At 42.0% G+C, this 13,696-nt stretch overlaps 1 protein-coding gene across 2 annotated transcripts in view; it reads right to left on the bottom strand.

Annotated features, from left to right (window-relative positions):
• Window positions 1-7,334, bottom strand: part of il16 (interleukin 16) — a 47,802-nt gene extending 40,468 nt beyond the window's left edge. Inside the window, exons 1-3 of one of the 2 annotated variants that reach the window (XM_070970044.1) lie at window positions 7,059-7,334; window positions 1,920-2,166; window positions 1,288-1,567 (exon numbers count right to left, since the gene is read on the bottom strand). In XM_070970044.1, coding sequence (XP_070826145.1) covers window positions 1,288-1,567; window positions 1,920-2,166; window positions 7,059-7,071 — 540 coding nt within the window. In that variant the 5' untranslated portion in view covers window positions 7,072-7,334. The remainder of the gene's footprint in view (window positions 1-1,287; window positions 1,568-1,919; window positions 2,167-7,058) is intronic. The other variant, XM_070970034.1, reaches the window with a different exon arrangement.
• Between the last annotated feature and the right edge of the window lie 6,362 nt (window positions 7,335-13,696).

The following is a 13,696-nucleotide window of genomic DNA, read 5'->3' as shown; positions in this document are numbered from 1 at the left end:
ATGACAATTCATCACCATATCAGCTGCAGAGTCAGTCAAGTGACTGTGGTTTAAGGCTTTGACACACACTGAAAGTGAATGCCTTCTGACATTGATATTAAAATACTAAATCTGTTTCTGACTTCAATATATACAGGTAAATATATAAATGAAATCAAATATATCTCTGTGTCTAAAATAACGCTTTGGAACTCATCCATGTCACAGTTGTTCTAAAACAATTTAGTGTGCAATGCATGGAAACACTAATTTAACAGTTCAGTGTTTAAGAGCGCTGAATTACGAGAAAAATAACAGTATTGGCAGTTATTTCCATTCAAGGCAACATGATGTCATTTTTGCTGAACAGTGGCCACTTTGGCTTGAAGTGGTAACTACAAAATAATGGAACATTTAATTTCTCTGGAGTTAGTTGTTTTTATGACATCATCGTTCGGTGATGAGAGAGAGTAATGCTATGTTGGAATACCAAAATGCTGCTATACCAATGGCATGGATGGTAGAGGTGGGACAGATTCCCATGTTTACGACTCGTGACAGGAGAACTCAAGGCAGTTCTTTTACTACAGAGTTGGGCTAGTGAGGGTTTAAAATACTGCGTATTGACAAAATAACACTCAATCAATGAAATGTGGGTTTAGATTTTATTGAATGATGGACTTTGGCTGATGTGAGGAATGTTTGGTTTTCAAGCACTACCATATTCCAAAGATCCAAGTTGGATCTATTGGAGCTGAAGTTAGGGTTAGGGTTAGGTTAAGTCCTAAATACTGTACCACTATGTTGATGTCCGCACTATTAAAGTCAGAATCTCTTAATTCCAATGATTCCAATATTAAACATGACAATGTATGAAACATGGTTTTGATTGACATTTCAGTTGGGTATAGTGAATAATAAATGGGAGACAGTAGATAGTAACACAGATGCATCTATCTGAGACAACATTCAATGCAATTCAGCATAAACTACTTTCCCATATCTACATTACAGGCCTATAATCACAGAAGCTCCTCTCAATTATTTAATTTGCATGTCTGTTGCCCAGCAAAAGGGCACAGCTCAGAGTCACTACAGGAAAAAGACAACAAGAATTGATATAAAAAAACATCAACCTGGTGATGGAACTAGAGGAAAAGTCAAGGGATGACCAAAGTCAAGAGAATTCATCCTTTAAAGTAGTTTAAAGCAGGATAAGGGTGAGGATATTAGTAATTAGTCTGAGATTATGCTTAGATCATTTTCAGATGCAAATTATCAGTCTTGTGCAGACTCTTGCAGTTTTACCTTGATGCTGAAGGACCTCCTTACGCTCCTCTTGTTCTCCCTGAGTGTGGCGGTATGATGCACCTGGTTATGTGCCTCAGTGCCTCCTCTTTTCTCCAGGGCTGATTGCTGGGTTGTCCTCCAGTGTCTGTTTTCTGTATCTATGTACTGTGTTTGATCCCCAACAGTCACGTCTGTCTTCCACCCTGGACTCCATGTATTGGACCCGTCTGACACTTCCCCAGCGTGCCTCTCTTCTGGATAGTCATCATTAGTTTTAGAGTGACACAGGATCAGGGACCTGGAGAAAGTCACTGAAAGTCAGCTTCAGGCATTAAATGATATAAATAGCAACTCTGTGAGGCTGTAAAGTACCATAGTAATGATGCCATAAAAGTGATAGAGCAGAAGTGCATGCTGTATATCAGAACTGAAAAAGAAAAAAGAAATACTCAAACTATTATCTCTGGTTTTCATTTGACAAAACTCAATCAGTATGTAGCAAATTCCAGACTATGAAATTACATGATTTACATGCAGTTGTAAAGAAGGTTTTCTGCTATTTCTGCCGGTGTGAAGGTGAGTGAGCTAGCTTCTTGTGTCTGGACCTTCCTGTGCAGCCCTAGCTGTAAGCCTTTAAGTGGTGCTGGTACCTGGAGAGCATGGCCAGCCTCTTGGAGCGGTGGTTGTGGCTGCTGCTTGGGTTGTTGGTGCTGCTGCTTTTACCCTGCTCCCTGCGTCTCCTCTCCATCCTCCGAGCAGCCGCTGTGCTGGCTTTCCTCCTCTGGTGGGAGTATCTCTGAGGCATGGCTGTCAGTGTGTGTGTATGTGTGTACACTGGGAGCTCAGGAACCAACACACTCCTCCCAGCCGGCCAGAAGCCTAATGGAGAGGGACGCTCTAGAGGGCAATTAGAAAATTCAGTTAGGACAGTCTGACTGCATCCGTGTGTGAGAGTGTTCTGAGAAACTGCTGAGGCAATTGTGGAGGCTAACAGAGATAAAAGCGCTTTTCATTCCCTGCTTTGAAAAAAAAAAAAAAAAGCCAAAGTTTTCCTCAGTCCACATGACTGCAGCTTCATCAGACTGCTGCTGAGAGAAACAATACTTCACACACACATGACTAGACCATATGGAGCATGGGCAACAGCATCTGATGTAGTTGTAGAGGCTCACTCTTAGCTCAGTTTCTTTTTTAATGTAGACACAGTCTATACTTTGTGAGAACATGTAATGTAAGATAATGGTGTAGCTATATTGTATTGGTTCCATTAATGGGCTGGAGTGAATGATGGTCTTTACACTTCAGTGTTTCACACTCTAGAGATTACTGTAGGATGACCCTTAAATGCATTATACATGCTAGTGTAGATAGCCTCTCACATTTGCCATGAACACTTAGTAAACAATGTGTAGAAGCTCTTAGTGAAACACATAAGGCCTTTGTCTGACATCATTATCTTACTAGCTTCTCTGCTAACCCCCTCACAGTCAGAGCGTGTTTTCCAGCTGCACACAATGTTGATTCTCCGACTGCACGAGGCATTCGCACTGTCTTGCTTGGATCATTTCATATTGACTGAACAGTAATAACCTCGACTTTTGTGACTGCTGCAGCTTTAGTTTTTGATGATTAGATGTTATACACCTGTCAAAAACGTTTTCCACTTCCTCCAATCTTCATGCTAAGCTAAAATAAACCAGACAAACTACAAGACCGCACCACGTGTGGTTTTGAGATGGTCACTGTGTCAGATTAAGCAACCTTGGCTGAGTTCTCAGTGCTGCTCTGTTACAGTGACGTGGCAGCCTGTATGCTGACAAATGCCTCTCTGTGCTGTGAATATTATAGCATGCAGGTGGAACATAACAGACCTCTTCAAACAGTAAATACTATGTATAATGTGCTGATCACGAGGCAGTGAGTTGTAGTCCCAACTCTCAATTTTATCTACATCTCTGAAGCTAAAACTAAAATAACTAAGAAAATTAAGTATGAAAATAACTAATTAACATATGTTTTATTTAAAAAAAATCTATTACATAAATGAATGCATTAAAATGACTTTAAGTCTGTTTTCATCATGTTTTGTTTTCATCCATGTCATATCACAAAGGCCAAGTCCACCTGTACATAAGCATGTTGTGTTGTGTTGTGTTGTGTTGTGTTGTGTTGTGTTGTGTTGTGTTGTGTTGTGTTGTGTTGTGTTGTGTTGTGTTGTGTTGTGTGTGATTAATAAAAGTAAATCTTAAATCTTAAACAGCCAACCAGAAGCCTAAAAAAAGCTATTACCGATAGGCTACCTGCAGCTAGAGGTCCAACCAGGTCTCCTTCAAAACTGATGAGTTAGTGCTGGGGTCTGTGTTGTGGGAGTGTTGGATTTTGCAGCAGTGACTTCAATGGCATATTCTGACAACTCTGTTCCTCAAGAAAATTGGAAGAATAACTGTACATTTCTGTGTAAACATGTAAAGTCTAATCAAGATTAGCACCAGCACTATTTTGACGTCCGTCATTGCACAGAATCACCTCATGCAAACAAAGGAGGTAACGCACGCCGCCACACACTCGGTTGTCACAAGCCAAACACTCTTCACCCTGGAAGAACTTCTCCAAAAGCTTCCCATCTCCTCACCTGCAGCTCATCAGTCCTTCAGTAGACAAACCAGTCCACTTCCACTTGGTGTCAGTCAGGCTACCTTTACACTTAGGGAAAACGCATGTGTTTTCATGCGGTTTGGCCTCTCGTTTACACGCAAACTGAGTTTTTTTCATGGAAAACGATCATTTTTAAAATCTCCGGCCAAAGTGGAGATTTCTGAAAATGCTGGTTATGTGTTGGCGTGTAAACAGCGTATAGGTTCCGAAATGTCACAACATGCAACTGAAAATACTTAACGTCATGTGAGCGACCTATGTTTGGCATAGTTATGATGGCGCTCGACGGTGTATTTATCTGGGTTCATGTAAACGACAACATTTTTGAAAACGATGCTGTGTGCACAATGTTATTTTTGAAAACGGAGGGGCTAAAACATCTGTTTTCCAAAAGACCCTGCTACATGTAAACGTGTAGCAGATTGAGTGTTGTTGCCAAGCTCTCCAGCATTTCTAGTTTTTGCCTCTGCTTGTTCTGACTCTGCTTGTTCTGACTCTGCTTGTTCTGACTCTGCTTGCCTGTGTTTTGGATTCTGATTATCTGTCTGGGCTTCTTTAGAATTGTTTGCCTGAATGACTGATGTCCAGCTTTTGACCTTGCTTGATTTTTGATACAGATAAATTCCTGAACAGCCAAATAAATCAATCAGTAATCCAGTGAATGAGTATAGATGTAAGGTTTTCTTTTCTGATGAATCAGTGGCTCCAATCCTGAAAGTGTGTTAGCAGTTATGGAGCATTAGTCGGCTTGTGTCGGCTTGGCCAGATAGACAGGAAACAGAGACATGGATCTCTATGCTGGAGGCCTATAAGCCCCAAAGACTCCATATCTCCCCCTCTTCCCTTTTCAAAGGCTTATACACTCTCTAGCTGGACAGATGCCAGCACAGTGGAAACAACACTAGGATGTGTAAATCAATCTCAGCAACATTCTCTAAACCAGCTATTGAACATCATATTCTTTCTGAGCACTCCGTGAATATAAATACAAATGTGCATTTAAATAAAGCCACGTCAGATCTGCAGCACTGTAGTACCATATTCAAGCAACGATGGTTGTTTGTTTGTATGTGTTTCCCTGCGATTGACTGGCAGCCGGTTCAGGGTGTACCCCGCCTCTTGCCCATTGACAGCTGGGATAGACTCCAGCCCCCCCGCAACCCCAAAAAGGGATAGTCGGGTATAGACAATGGATGGATGGATGATACATTTACTGAGGCACTGTACTTTGATACATTTTTGAGGTACTCCTCCAAACTAACTTGAATATTTACCATTTACTGACTTTTCAATGCAATTTCAATGTAGTCAAAGGATCATCACTGGCAGACATAACATCAACTAGACCAATTCAAAAGCAGCTGCTGGATGTAAAAGTGCGGGTGGATGTTGTTGATAAGAGAACAGTTACAATCAACCCACACATGCTGAGGCAGGAAGAGACCAAAGGTTCACTTCAGAAAAAGTCAAATGTGAGATTGGTTTGTTCAATTCATTGTATGTGAATTCTAAATTTTAAAATCATCATGTGTGATTTTAGGGGTAGTTGCTGTAACAATATTGTGAAAACAGTTTCCACCCAGTGTGTCAGTGCACTGCTGTGTCTCTGGTTATAGAGTCAGCAAGCACAGGTTTTTGTGCGCGATCATCACTGATGGTTTTGGCAACCTCACTGTGATGCTACTGGCTGTTAGAAATAGTTTGAGCAAGCATGTAACTCCTATAAAACGTTTCTGTTTTTTACACTTTTGTTTGTGTCCAGATTAAAAAAGCAAGGCACAACATGTTAATTCGTGAGCTTTCCCCCTGCTGGGACAGATACTGTTTCCAGAAAGTAACAGCTGCAATTTCACAGGGTCTTTAAAGCCCTTGTGTGTAGTCTGTATGTTAGTTAGCATGTATATATTTACGCCTTGCTTCTGAGAAGCACTTGTTTCAGAGCCTTGAAGATGTCACTCTCTCCTGCGTTGTTGGCAGAAGTTCAGAGTCTAACTTTCCTCCGACACACTCTATTCTGTTGATGTCATGGCTCAGCAGTAACACTGTTTAGAATGAAAACCAAGAGGAAAAATGGAGGAGGAGGAGGAGGAGGAGGAGATTGAGTCGTGTAGGTCACACTGAAAGATGTGTTTTGGATAGACGTGTGTGATGTGTTTGCATATTCATGTGTGTGTGTGTGTACGTGTATGGATGTGTACATGTCCTCATAGAAACCATACTCTTAGCCTCTCGCAGGGACTCCAGCTGAACAGAACCTGATTGAGAGAGAGCAGTGGGTGGGGCTGCTGTGCTGTGCAGCTGAACAACGTGTGTGTTGTTTGGAGTTTTCACTGGGGATTTTTCCAGTCTATGAGACGGAGCAGGGCCTGCAGAGGACAGCCAAGAGAGCCACCTGAAGGGAGTCAGGCTGCCAATGAATTATCCACCACTTTCACAGTGTTACAGTCACAGAGATTATTTCTCAACTTGGCCTTTAAGGGCACACGACTCATCTTGAATTCCTGTTCAGCAAATGATCTCACACTCTCGACGGAGTCTTGGCTACTATAGCCTCTGTTGCATCAGTGTGGAATGACAACTTCATGCTGACTATGGCCATGTGGCCTTATCTAAGCCTGGACCCGTGGGTTTATGTGTGGCTGTGGGGAGAGCAGAGAGGAAGCCATGCCCATCCACTGCTGGCCTCATTGGGCTATTTGTACTCTAAACGTTGCCTTGGAATGGACATACACAGTGTTATATAATTTGTGTTTTCACAAAGGACTTCTGTGTGCAAGTCGGTCCATGAATACACACACACACACACACACACACACACACACACACACACACACACACACACACACACACACACACACACACACAGGTTATTACACACATCCAGCCTCAGGCCAACAAGTGCATCATGTAACTTCCCTGCTCTGCAACTCATTTTCATAATTACACAATGCTCACTCAGACGGGCCTCAAAAACAACATTTTTTCTCTTACTTTCCTGTCATATAATCTCTATGGTCGTAAATGTCAACTTGGATACCAGTCTGAGAGACATATGGTTCAGATAATCACGGACTTGCACTGATAAACATTCCCATTAAAAGCACTTTAGCGTTAGGAATGGAAGTCCTACTCACCGTAGCCGATCATGCTGTCTTTCAGCCAGTGTCCACAGCTTCTACCAGAGGATGGATTCAGTCCACACAGACAGGCAGAAGTCCAGACAGAACATCAGGTCAAAAGCTGATGTATCACTCAGAGCATGGCTTCCTCGCTGTGATTCATCTGGGGTAACGTGCCCGCACCTCTTCTCATCGTCCGTCCTCCACCTCCCTCCTTTTCCTCCCCCTCTGTCTGGAGAATACAACACTGTGTCTCAGTGAGGCATGGCTCCCCAAAATCACTGCCCTTTTCCTGTGAGCCAGCTCCAGAGAGGAAAACACACCACACTTAACTGGGCCTGACCTCACACCTATTTTGCAACACACACTAGTTATAGTCTTTTACAAGACTCTGTGAGTGTGTGCCTGTGTGTGTGCCCACAGATGTGTAGGTACATACTGTATGCTGTACAGGATGAATAGGTTCTCTGTGGTCCCCTCCAGTTTACATATAAATGTGTGTGTGTGTGTGTGTGTGTGTGTGTGTGTGTGTGTGTGTGTGTGTGTGTGTGTGTGTGTGTGTGTGTGTGTGTGTGTGTGTGTGTGTGTGTGTGTGTATGAATCCAGTTTTCAGTCTGGATCAGTGTTGTTTGAACTGCAGCACTGGCAGTAAATATACAAATATGGGTTGATTTTGGTGGGGGTGGTGAATGGAGAGAACTCTGGGTTTGTTTTAGGCCTGGTTGGTATGTGGTTTAAGATACTGATGAACATTAAATGTGGGCTATTTTCAAACTCAGAGGAAACCAGCATTCCTAACAAAGAGGGTGCTGTGGAGGAGGAGCTGTCAAACAGACACAAAACGTCATTTGATAAGAATTAAGCCAATAGGCACATATTTTCATTGTTGCATTAGAAGAAGAAGAAGACATCCTTTATTAGTCACAACAACACAACATGCAGAGTTATGGTAGGAAACTGCACAGGTGAAGCACACCAGGGGCGGTGGGCTGCCAGCTGACTGGCACCCGGGGACCAGTTCCTTTATCGTCACATTGGTCAGGTGGTGATCTTCTTGCATGTTTTTTGTGGGGGTATTTTATGGAGGATACCCCCAGGTGAACACGAGGAGAACATGCAAACTCCACAAAGAAAGGCCCCTTTTCTTGAGCAGCATGCACCAAAGGCATGGTGGAGGACACGCCCCCAGCGCCCACAGCGCCCCTGGTGGGAATCGAACCTGGAATCTTCTAGCTGTGAGGTGACAGTGTTACCCCTGTACCACCTAATTAGTTTAGTAATTAGTTTTGAATTGTACAACTATGTATGGGGAAACATTCCCATCAGACTACATTTAAGAAGTTACAAAAATTCCGTACAGAGATTATTTTTCATTCATGCAGGTTAGAATCTTAGCTTGCTGGTGGAGGCAACTATAGTAGCTTTCGTCAATGAAAATTATGACTAAATATCGTCGTCAACGAACCTTTATCACGTGACGAAAAGAGACGAGACGCAACGCAACGTAAATGCTGGTCATGTGACGGTAACTATAATTAAATATATAATGCAATATCGTTGACGAATAAAAACGAGACTAAATGTGGTTTACAAAATAAAAACTCTCCTGAAATGTCTCTTCATTTTCGCTGACTAAAATGAAACGAGACGAAATGTTCTAACGTTATTTCGTCTCGTTTAGTCGCGTTGTTATTATTTTGCAGTGTTTCTGTTTCCCGTGTCTCACTTCAGGGACCGCACTGGTGACGTCACGGCATTAGTTCCCACTCGCGGCATTATTTAGAAGATGCAGCTGCAGTAGATTAGCGTTAACCACAGACAACCAACACAGAGAACGGGACCGATGGACAGCCAGAAAGCTTTGGTTGGTAAAATAAATATGTTGTCAAATCAGAGCGTCTTCGTGTCTGGAATGGATGTATTCTTGAGCCTATAAGCTAACAATAATATAATAATAAGACCACCTTGTTTGAATTGTGAAATGGGTTTGACTAAAAGAAAATTTTGGTTTTGTCTAAACTACTAGATACTCTATTGACTGGGTTAAACGGAATTGCATTACTAAAAAGAGACTACAAATTTCATTGACTAAAACTAGACTAAAATGTCATCAGTTTTCATTGACTAAAACTAGACGGAAATAGTCACGGATAATTCTGACTAAAATAAGACTAAAATGCTCAGACTTTTAGTGGACTGAAACTTGACTAGATTAAAAAGAGTATGAACGTGACTAAAACTAATAAAAACTAAAATGACAGCTTGACACAAAGACTAGACTAAGACTAAAATTAAAACAGGCCACCAAAAACAACACTAGAGGCAACCAGAAATCCCTTGTCTATGTCACATTGACAGTGTACTTCAGTGAGACTGGTGACAGACAGATGAATGAAAGTTAAAACTGAAGTAGTAGAGCCTGAGATATCCTGATTTTTAGTCCCATCCAGTATGGGTCAACACTGGATCCTACGCTTCCCATAATGCAATTCAATAGCATTTTATGTTGCTATTTGATGACATTTACTGTCTTTTGAACATCCATGTCTTTCAAGCTCACTGTTAAATAGCTGAACCTGTGTTAACTGATTTTTTTGGCCTCTTGGGAGAACAACAACGTCTGACATCACATTTTTATATTAAGTTAGTAAGACTGACGTATTACCAAACAGTTGTTTATTTACAGATCTGGCAGGCACAGAGCAACATTATTATTTATTTGGAGGGTTACCTTAATGTCACTGCCGCTTAAACTTCACAAACATGCCACCTGCAATTTGTTTTACTAATTTTTAGCTCCACATTTTTGGTGCATGTCATGCATTTATCAGTGGAAAGCAACATCATTCCTCACATGGCCTCTGTTGACTGAGTTAGGTCAGTAAGCTGCATCTCTGCAGCCGCTCACTGGCTGTGGTTAACATTGTTGGGCAGCTTCAGAAGTCCCTCCGTGGACCCCAGTTGTCTCTCATGCTCTTATGCAGACATTGTACAGGCTTCAACCCACACAAACACATCTGGAATAGAATAATTTAGAATATCTTTCTATCATTTTGACAAGAATGAATCAGATATCCGCTGCATGAGGAGTTTGGTATGTGTTTTGTTGTGCCTCCCTCTAGTGGCTCACATGAGTCACTGTGGTTAGGGGCCACAACAATGAATTCCTACAGAGGTCTTCCTCAGTTTAGAATTTGACCAGTGATGAGGAGGAGTTAGACTTTGTGAGGGTTAGGGTTACACAACCCAATAATGTTTTTGTATTTGTTTACACTCCTCGCCCTCATCAGCAGAGCTGCCTGAAGAAAGACGAGACAGACATGTCTAAGGTGATACAATTCAAGGGCATAGGATGTGGTCCCTGAACACATATTTGGTAAACAAATAATATTTTCTGGCTTAGTAAGTTGTTGAGGATCCCCTGAACACTCAAGGGAAGCTGACAAGCACACAATGAAGATTCTGAGGGCTGCAGATGATGCACCAGTTGTAGCTTGTCCCTCAGCTGTGCATCACTGGCCACACTGAGGCACTGTACAGGGCGGATGTAACAGATCCCACCCTTGTCCTTGCAGGCACCTAAACAAAGCATTACACATCACTACTGTGGTGACTGTAATATGACAGCACTCATATGAACCCTGGACTCTGGTGTCAAAGTTGTGCACTTTGCTAACCGGCCCTCCTACTGCTTATGACTTCTACCTGCTGCAAAAGGAAAGGGTAAAGTGACAGGAGACACAGGGAGACACAGACAGAAGCACAGCAGACACAGGGAGACATAGACAGGATACACAGTGAGAGACAGACAGGAACACAGCAGACACAGGCAGAAACAGACAGGAGACACAGCAAAGGGAGAGACAGACAGGAGCACAGCAGACACAGGCAGAAACAGACAGGAGACACAGCAAAGGGAGAGACAGACAGGAGCACAGCAGACACAGGGGCAGGCAGACAGGAGACACAGGGAGAGATAGACAGGAGACACAGGAAAGGGAGAGATTTAAGGAAACACAAGGGGAAACAGTGGAACATGACCGTAGCTGTGATAAACTGTGTAGAAAGTGGAACTATGTCACTCTGCTAGGATGGAATCATTTTCCTGTGTTTATGCTTGAAATGAGATTTGACATGTAATCTTCTGTAGTTAACTTGAGAAGTTTAAAAAACACCACATGGCTTGTATGTTGTACTGTTTCTTATGATGTTAAAGTAGATGCCTTGTTTCTGTCTGTGCTGGGTGACATGAAGAAATGAAGAACTGAACTGAGTCACGGTGATCTAATAGCACACAGTAGACAGGCTTCTGTACTGTACTGTACTGTGTGGAGGAAATGGACCACACCTCAGAGGGAAAACAGGCTAAAAAACATCCTCAGTAAACAGCCTGAGAGCAGGAAGCACTCTCTCTGGTGTGTCTCAGTGTTTCACTTCCATCTGTGGCCTGGGCCACAAGGGGCTGGGCTGAATATATTGAAACAATGACACACTCCTCTGCCTCTTTCTGATCTCAAACAGAACATATTACTCTTACTCTGTGCATCTATCCAAGGTTCAGAAAAGAATGTCTTTGATTCTGTCTCTTTTGATGAAATGTCTCGTCATGTTTTACTTTCAAATGAAGGATAAATGGTACTTTCTTTGACACTTTTCTTCCCACTGTTGGCCTGCTATTGTGCAGACCGTGAGCATGACCCTCCTCCTTTGCACAGAAAGGTTTATGGTTTAAGAGTAGTTGACTTTGCTAAGGACATGGTCCTACCCTGGACATGGTCCTGCCCTGGACATGGTCCTGCCCTGGCTTCCCACTTGCAGTCTCGTTCATTTTGGACAAATTACCAGGACAGGTGCCATTGATTGTCCCGAGGTGTTTAGACCTTGGGCCAAAGTTGACATCCCAACTTGTACTACTTCAAAAATACAGTGAAGCATTCTCACACATGATTTCTGTGAAGTATCTACACCTTGAATCCTTCTGAACAGCAGCAACATTAAATCACAGCCTTACAGTTTGGTCCCATGTCTCTCACAAACCTGAAGCTTGCAGATGAGTTTGTGCTGAACACATATTTTACATACAGATCTCAACTCTGATTATTATCTTCTTATGTTGCCACTATAAAAAAACAGTTCATTTTTGCTGTATTTTCATGGATCCATTCTTATTCAGGTATTCAAGACTTTGGAGTCTCTGAGGCAGCATGTCAGCATTGCTGGCATCCTGTCTTCAGTGTTTGAGTCTTCATGTGTGAACGGGACATGAAAGAAAGCCAGAGTGAAACCCGAGAAGTTCCAAAAGTGAGAAAACCTCATTAAGAGTCAAGCTGATATTTTGTAATAATGCAAACTTTAAATCACCATATAACCTTGCTCAACCATATATTGTGCAGTCCTTGATCATTCAAGATTCAAAAATCATCGGTGCAGAAATGTCAAAATGTACAAATGGGAATTATGAGAGAAAGAAACTAAATAAAGACTTGTAGCAAGCCAGTCTCCCTCCAACAAATGATGCTGTAACCATTGTGAAGAAACATAACTTCTTTTAATTAGATTTGAAAAACTCGTTTTGGGGTCACTTCACTATGAATGTTATTTCTGTGTTACAGTTCTGCTGTGACAGAATAGTCAGATTGGAATAGAATAAGTCGGATTGGTCATAATTGCTGATTCCTTAGAAATCTCTTGTTGATCAAAGTTTATTTTGTGCCTTCAGCCCCCTCTGCTGTCAAAATTAGAGCTGTGCCTTTTCCATTTACACTATTTGCACACCTTTGCAGGTTTATTTCTAAAGGAGGCAGGCTATTTACTGGGCTCATGCCCTACAGAATCTGTACTGTTAAGACAATGCACCACCATTTGTACAATGGGTGTCTTTTAATTCACCATTGTACAAATGTATGTTTGTGCAAATCCTAGTCTGCTTTTTGTGAAACACACAAGACACAGAATGGGCCCTGTCATCATATTACATATTATTATTGATGAATTAAATGTAAGTACTTTAATGTTATAGCTGGTTAAAGTGCAGTTAACTTCAAAACACAGCAACATATTTTATAGTCTGTTCACACATCAACACAAGTGCAGGTACATCATAATTGTACTTAATTACTTGAGTAAATGTGCTACAGTCTGCCACTGGAAACAGGACAGTGTCGAGTGAGTATGTGAGTCTGTCTGGGAAGTACAATACAATGAGAACATGAAGCAGGAAGAAGTGGGCTCAGCTGAATGATTTAATTGAATGGTACTGCTGGTTCACATTACCTTGTGCACATACTCACTAACTCTCTCTCTCTCTCTCTCTCTCTCTCTCTCTCTCTGACACACACACACACACACACACACACACACACACACACACACACACACACACACACACACACACACACACACACACTGATATCTTTGCACGTTATGCATTTTATTACTCAACTGAGTGCCCCAATTTAGAGGGACAGAGAGCAGTGCAGCAAAAGAGTGGAGATGCATTCAAGAAGAGGAATTCATGGCATTTCTTGGTTTGACCCTCCTTGCAGGTATGGAGAGAAGCTGGGATGGATGCAGTGTAAAATGTAATGCTTAAGACCGTAATGAGTAGCAGGAGATTTGAAGAAGTCAAAAGTGGTTTGGTGATATCAACTGAT

This window comes from Chaetodon trifascialis, chromosome 1 (genome assembly GCF_039877785.1).
Source record: "Chaetodon trifascialis isolate fChaTrf1 chromosome 1, fChaTrf1.hap1, whole genome shotgun sequence".
NCBI lineage: Eukaryota > Metazoa > Chordata > Actinopteri > Chaetodontiformes > Chaetodontidae > Chaetodon > Chaetodon trifascialis.
Note: the sequence above shows the minus strand (reverse complement) of the source record. Positions and strands in the feature narration are given on the sequence as shown.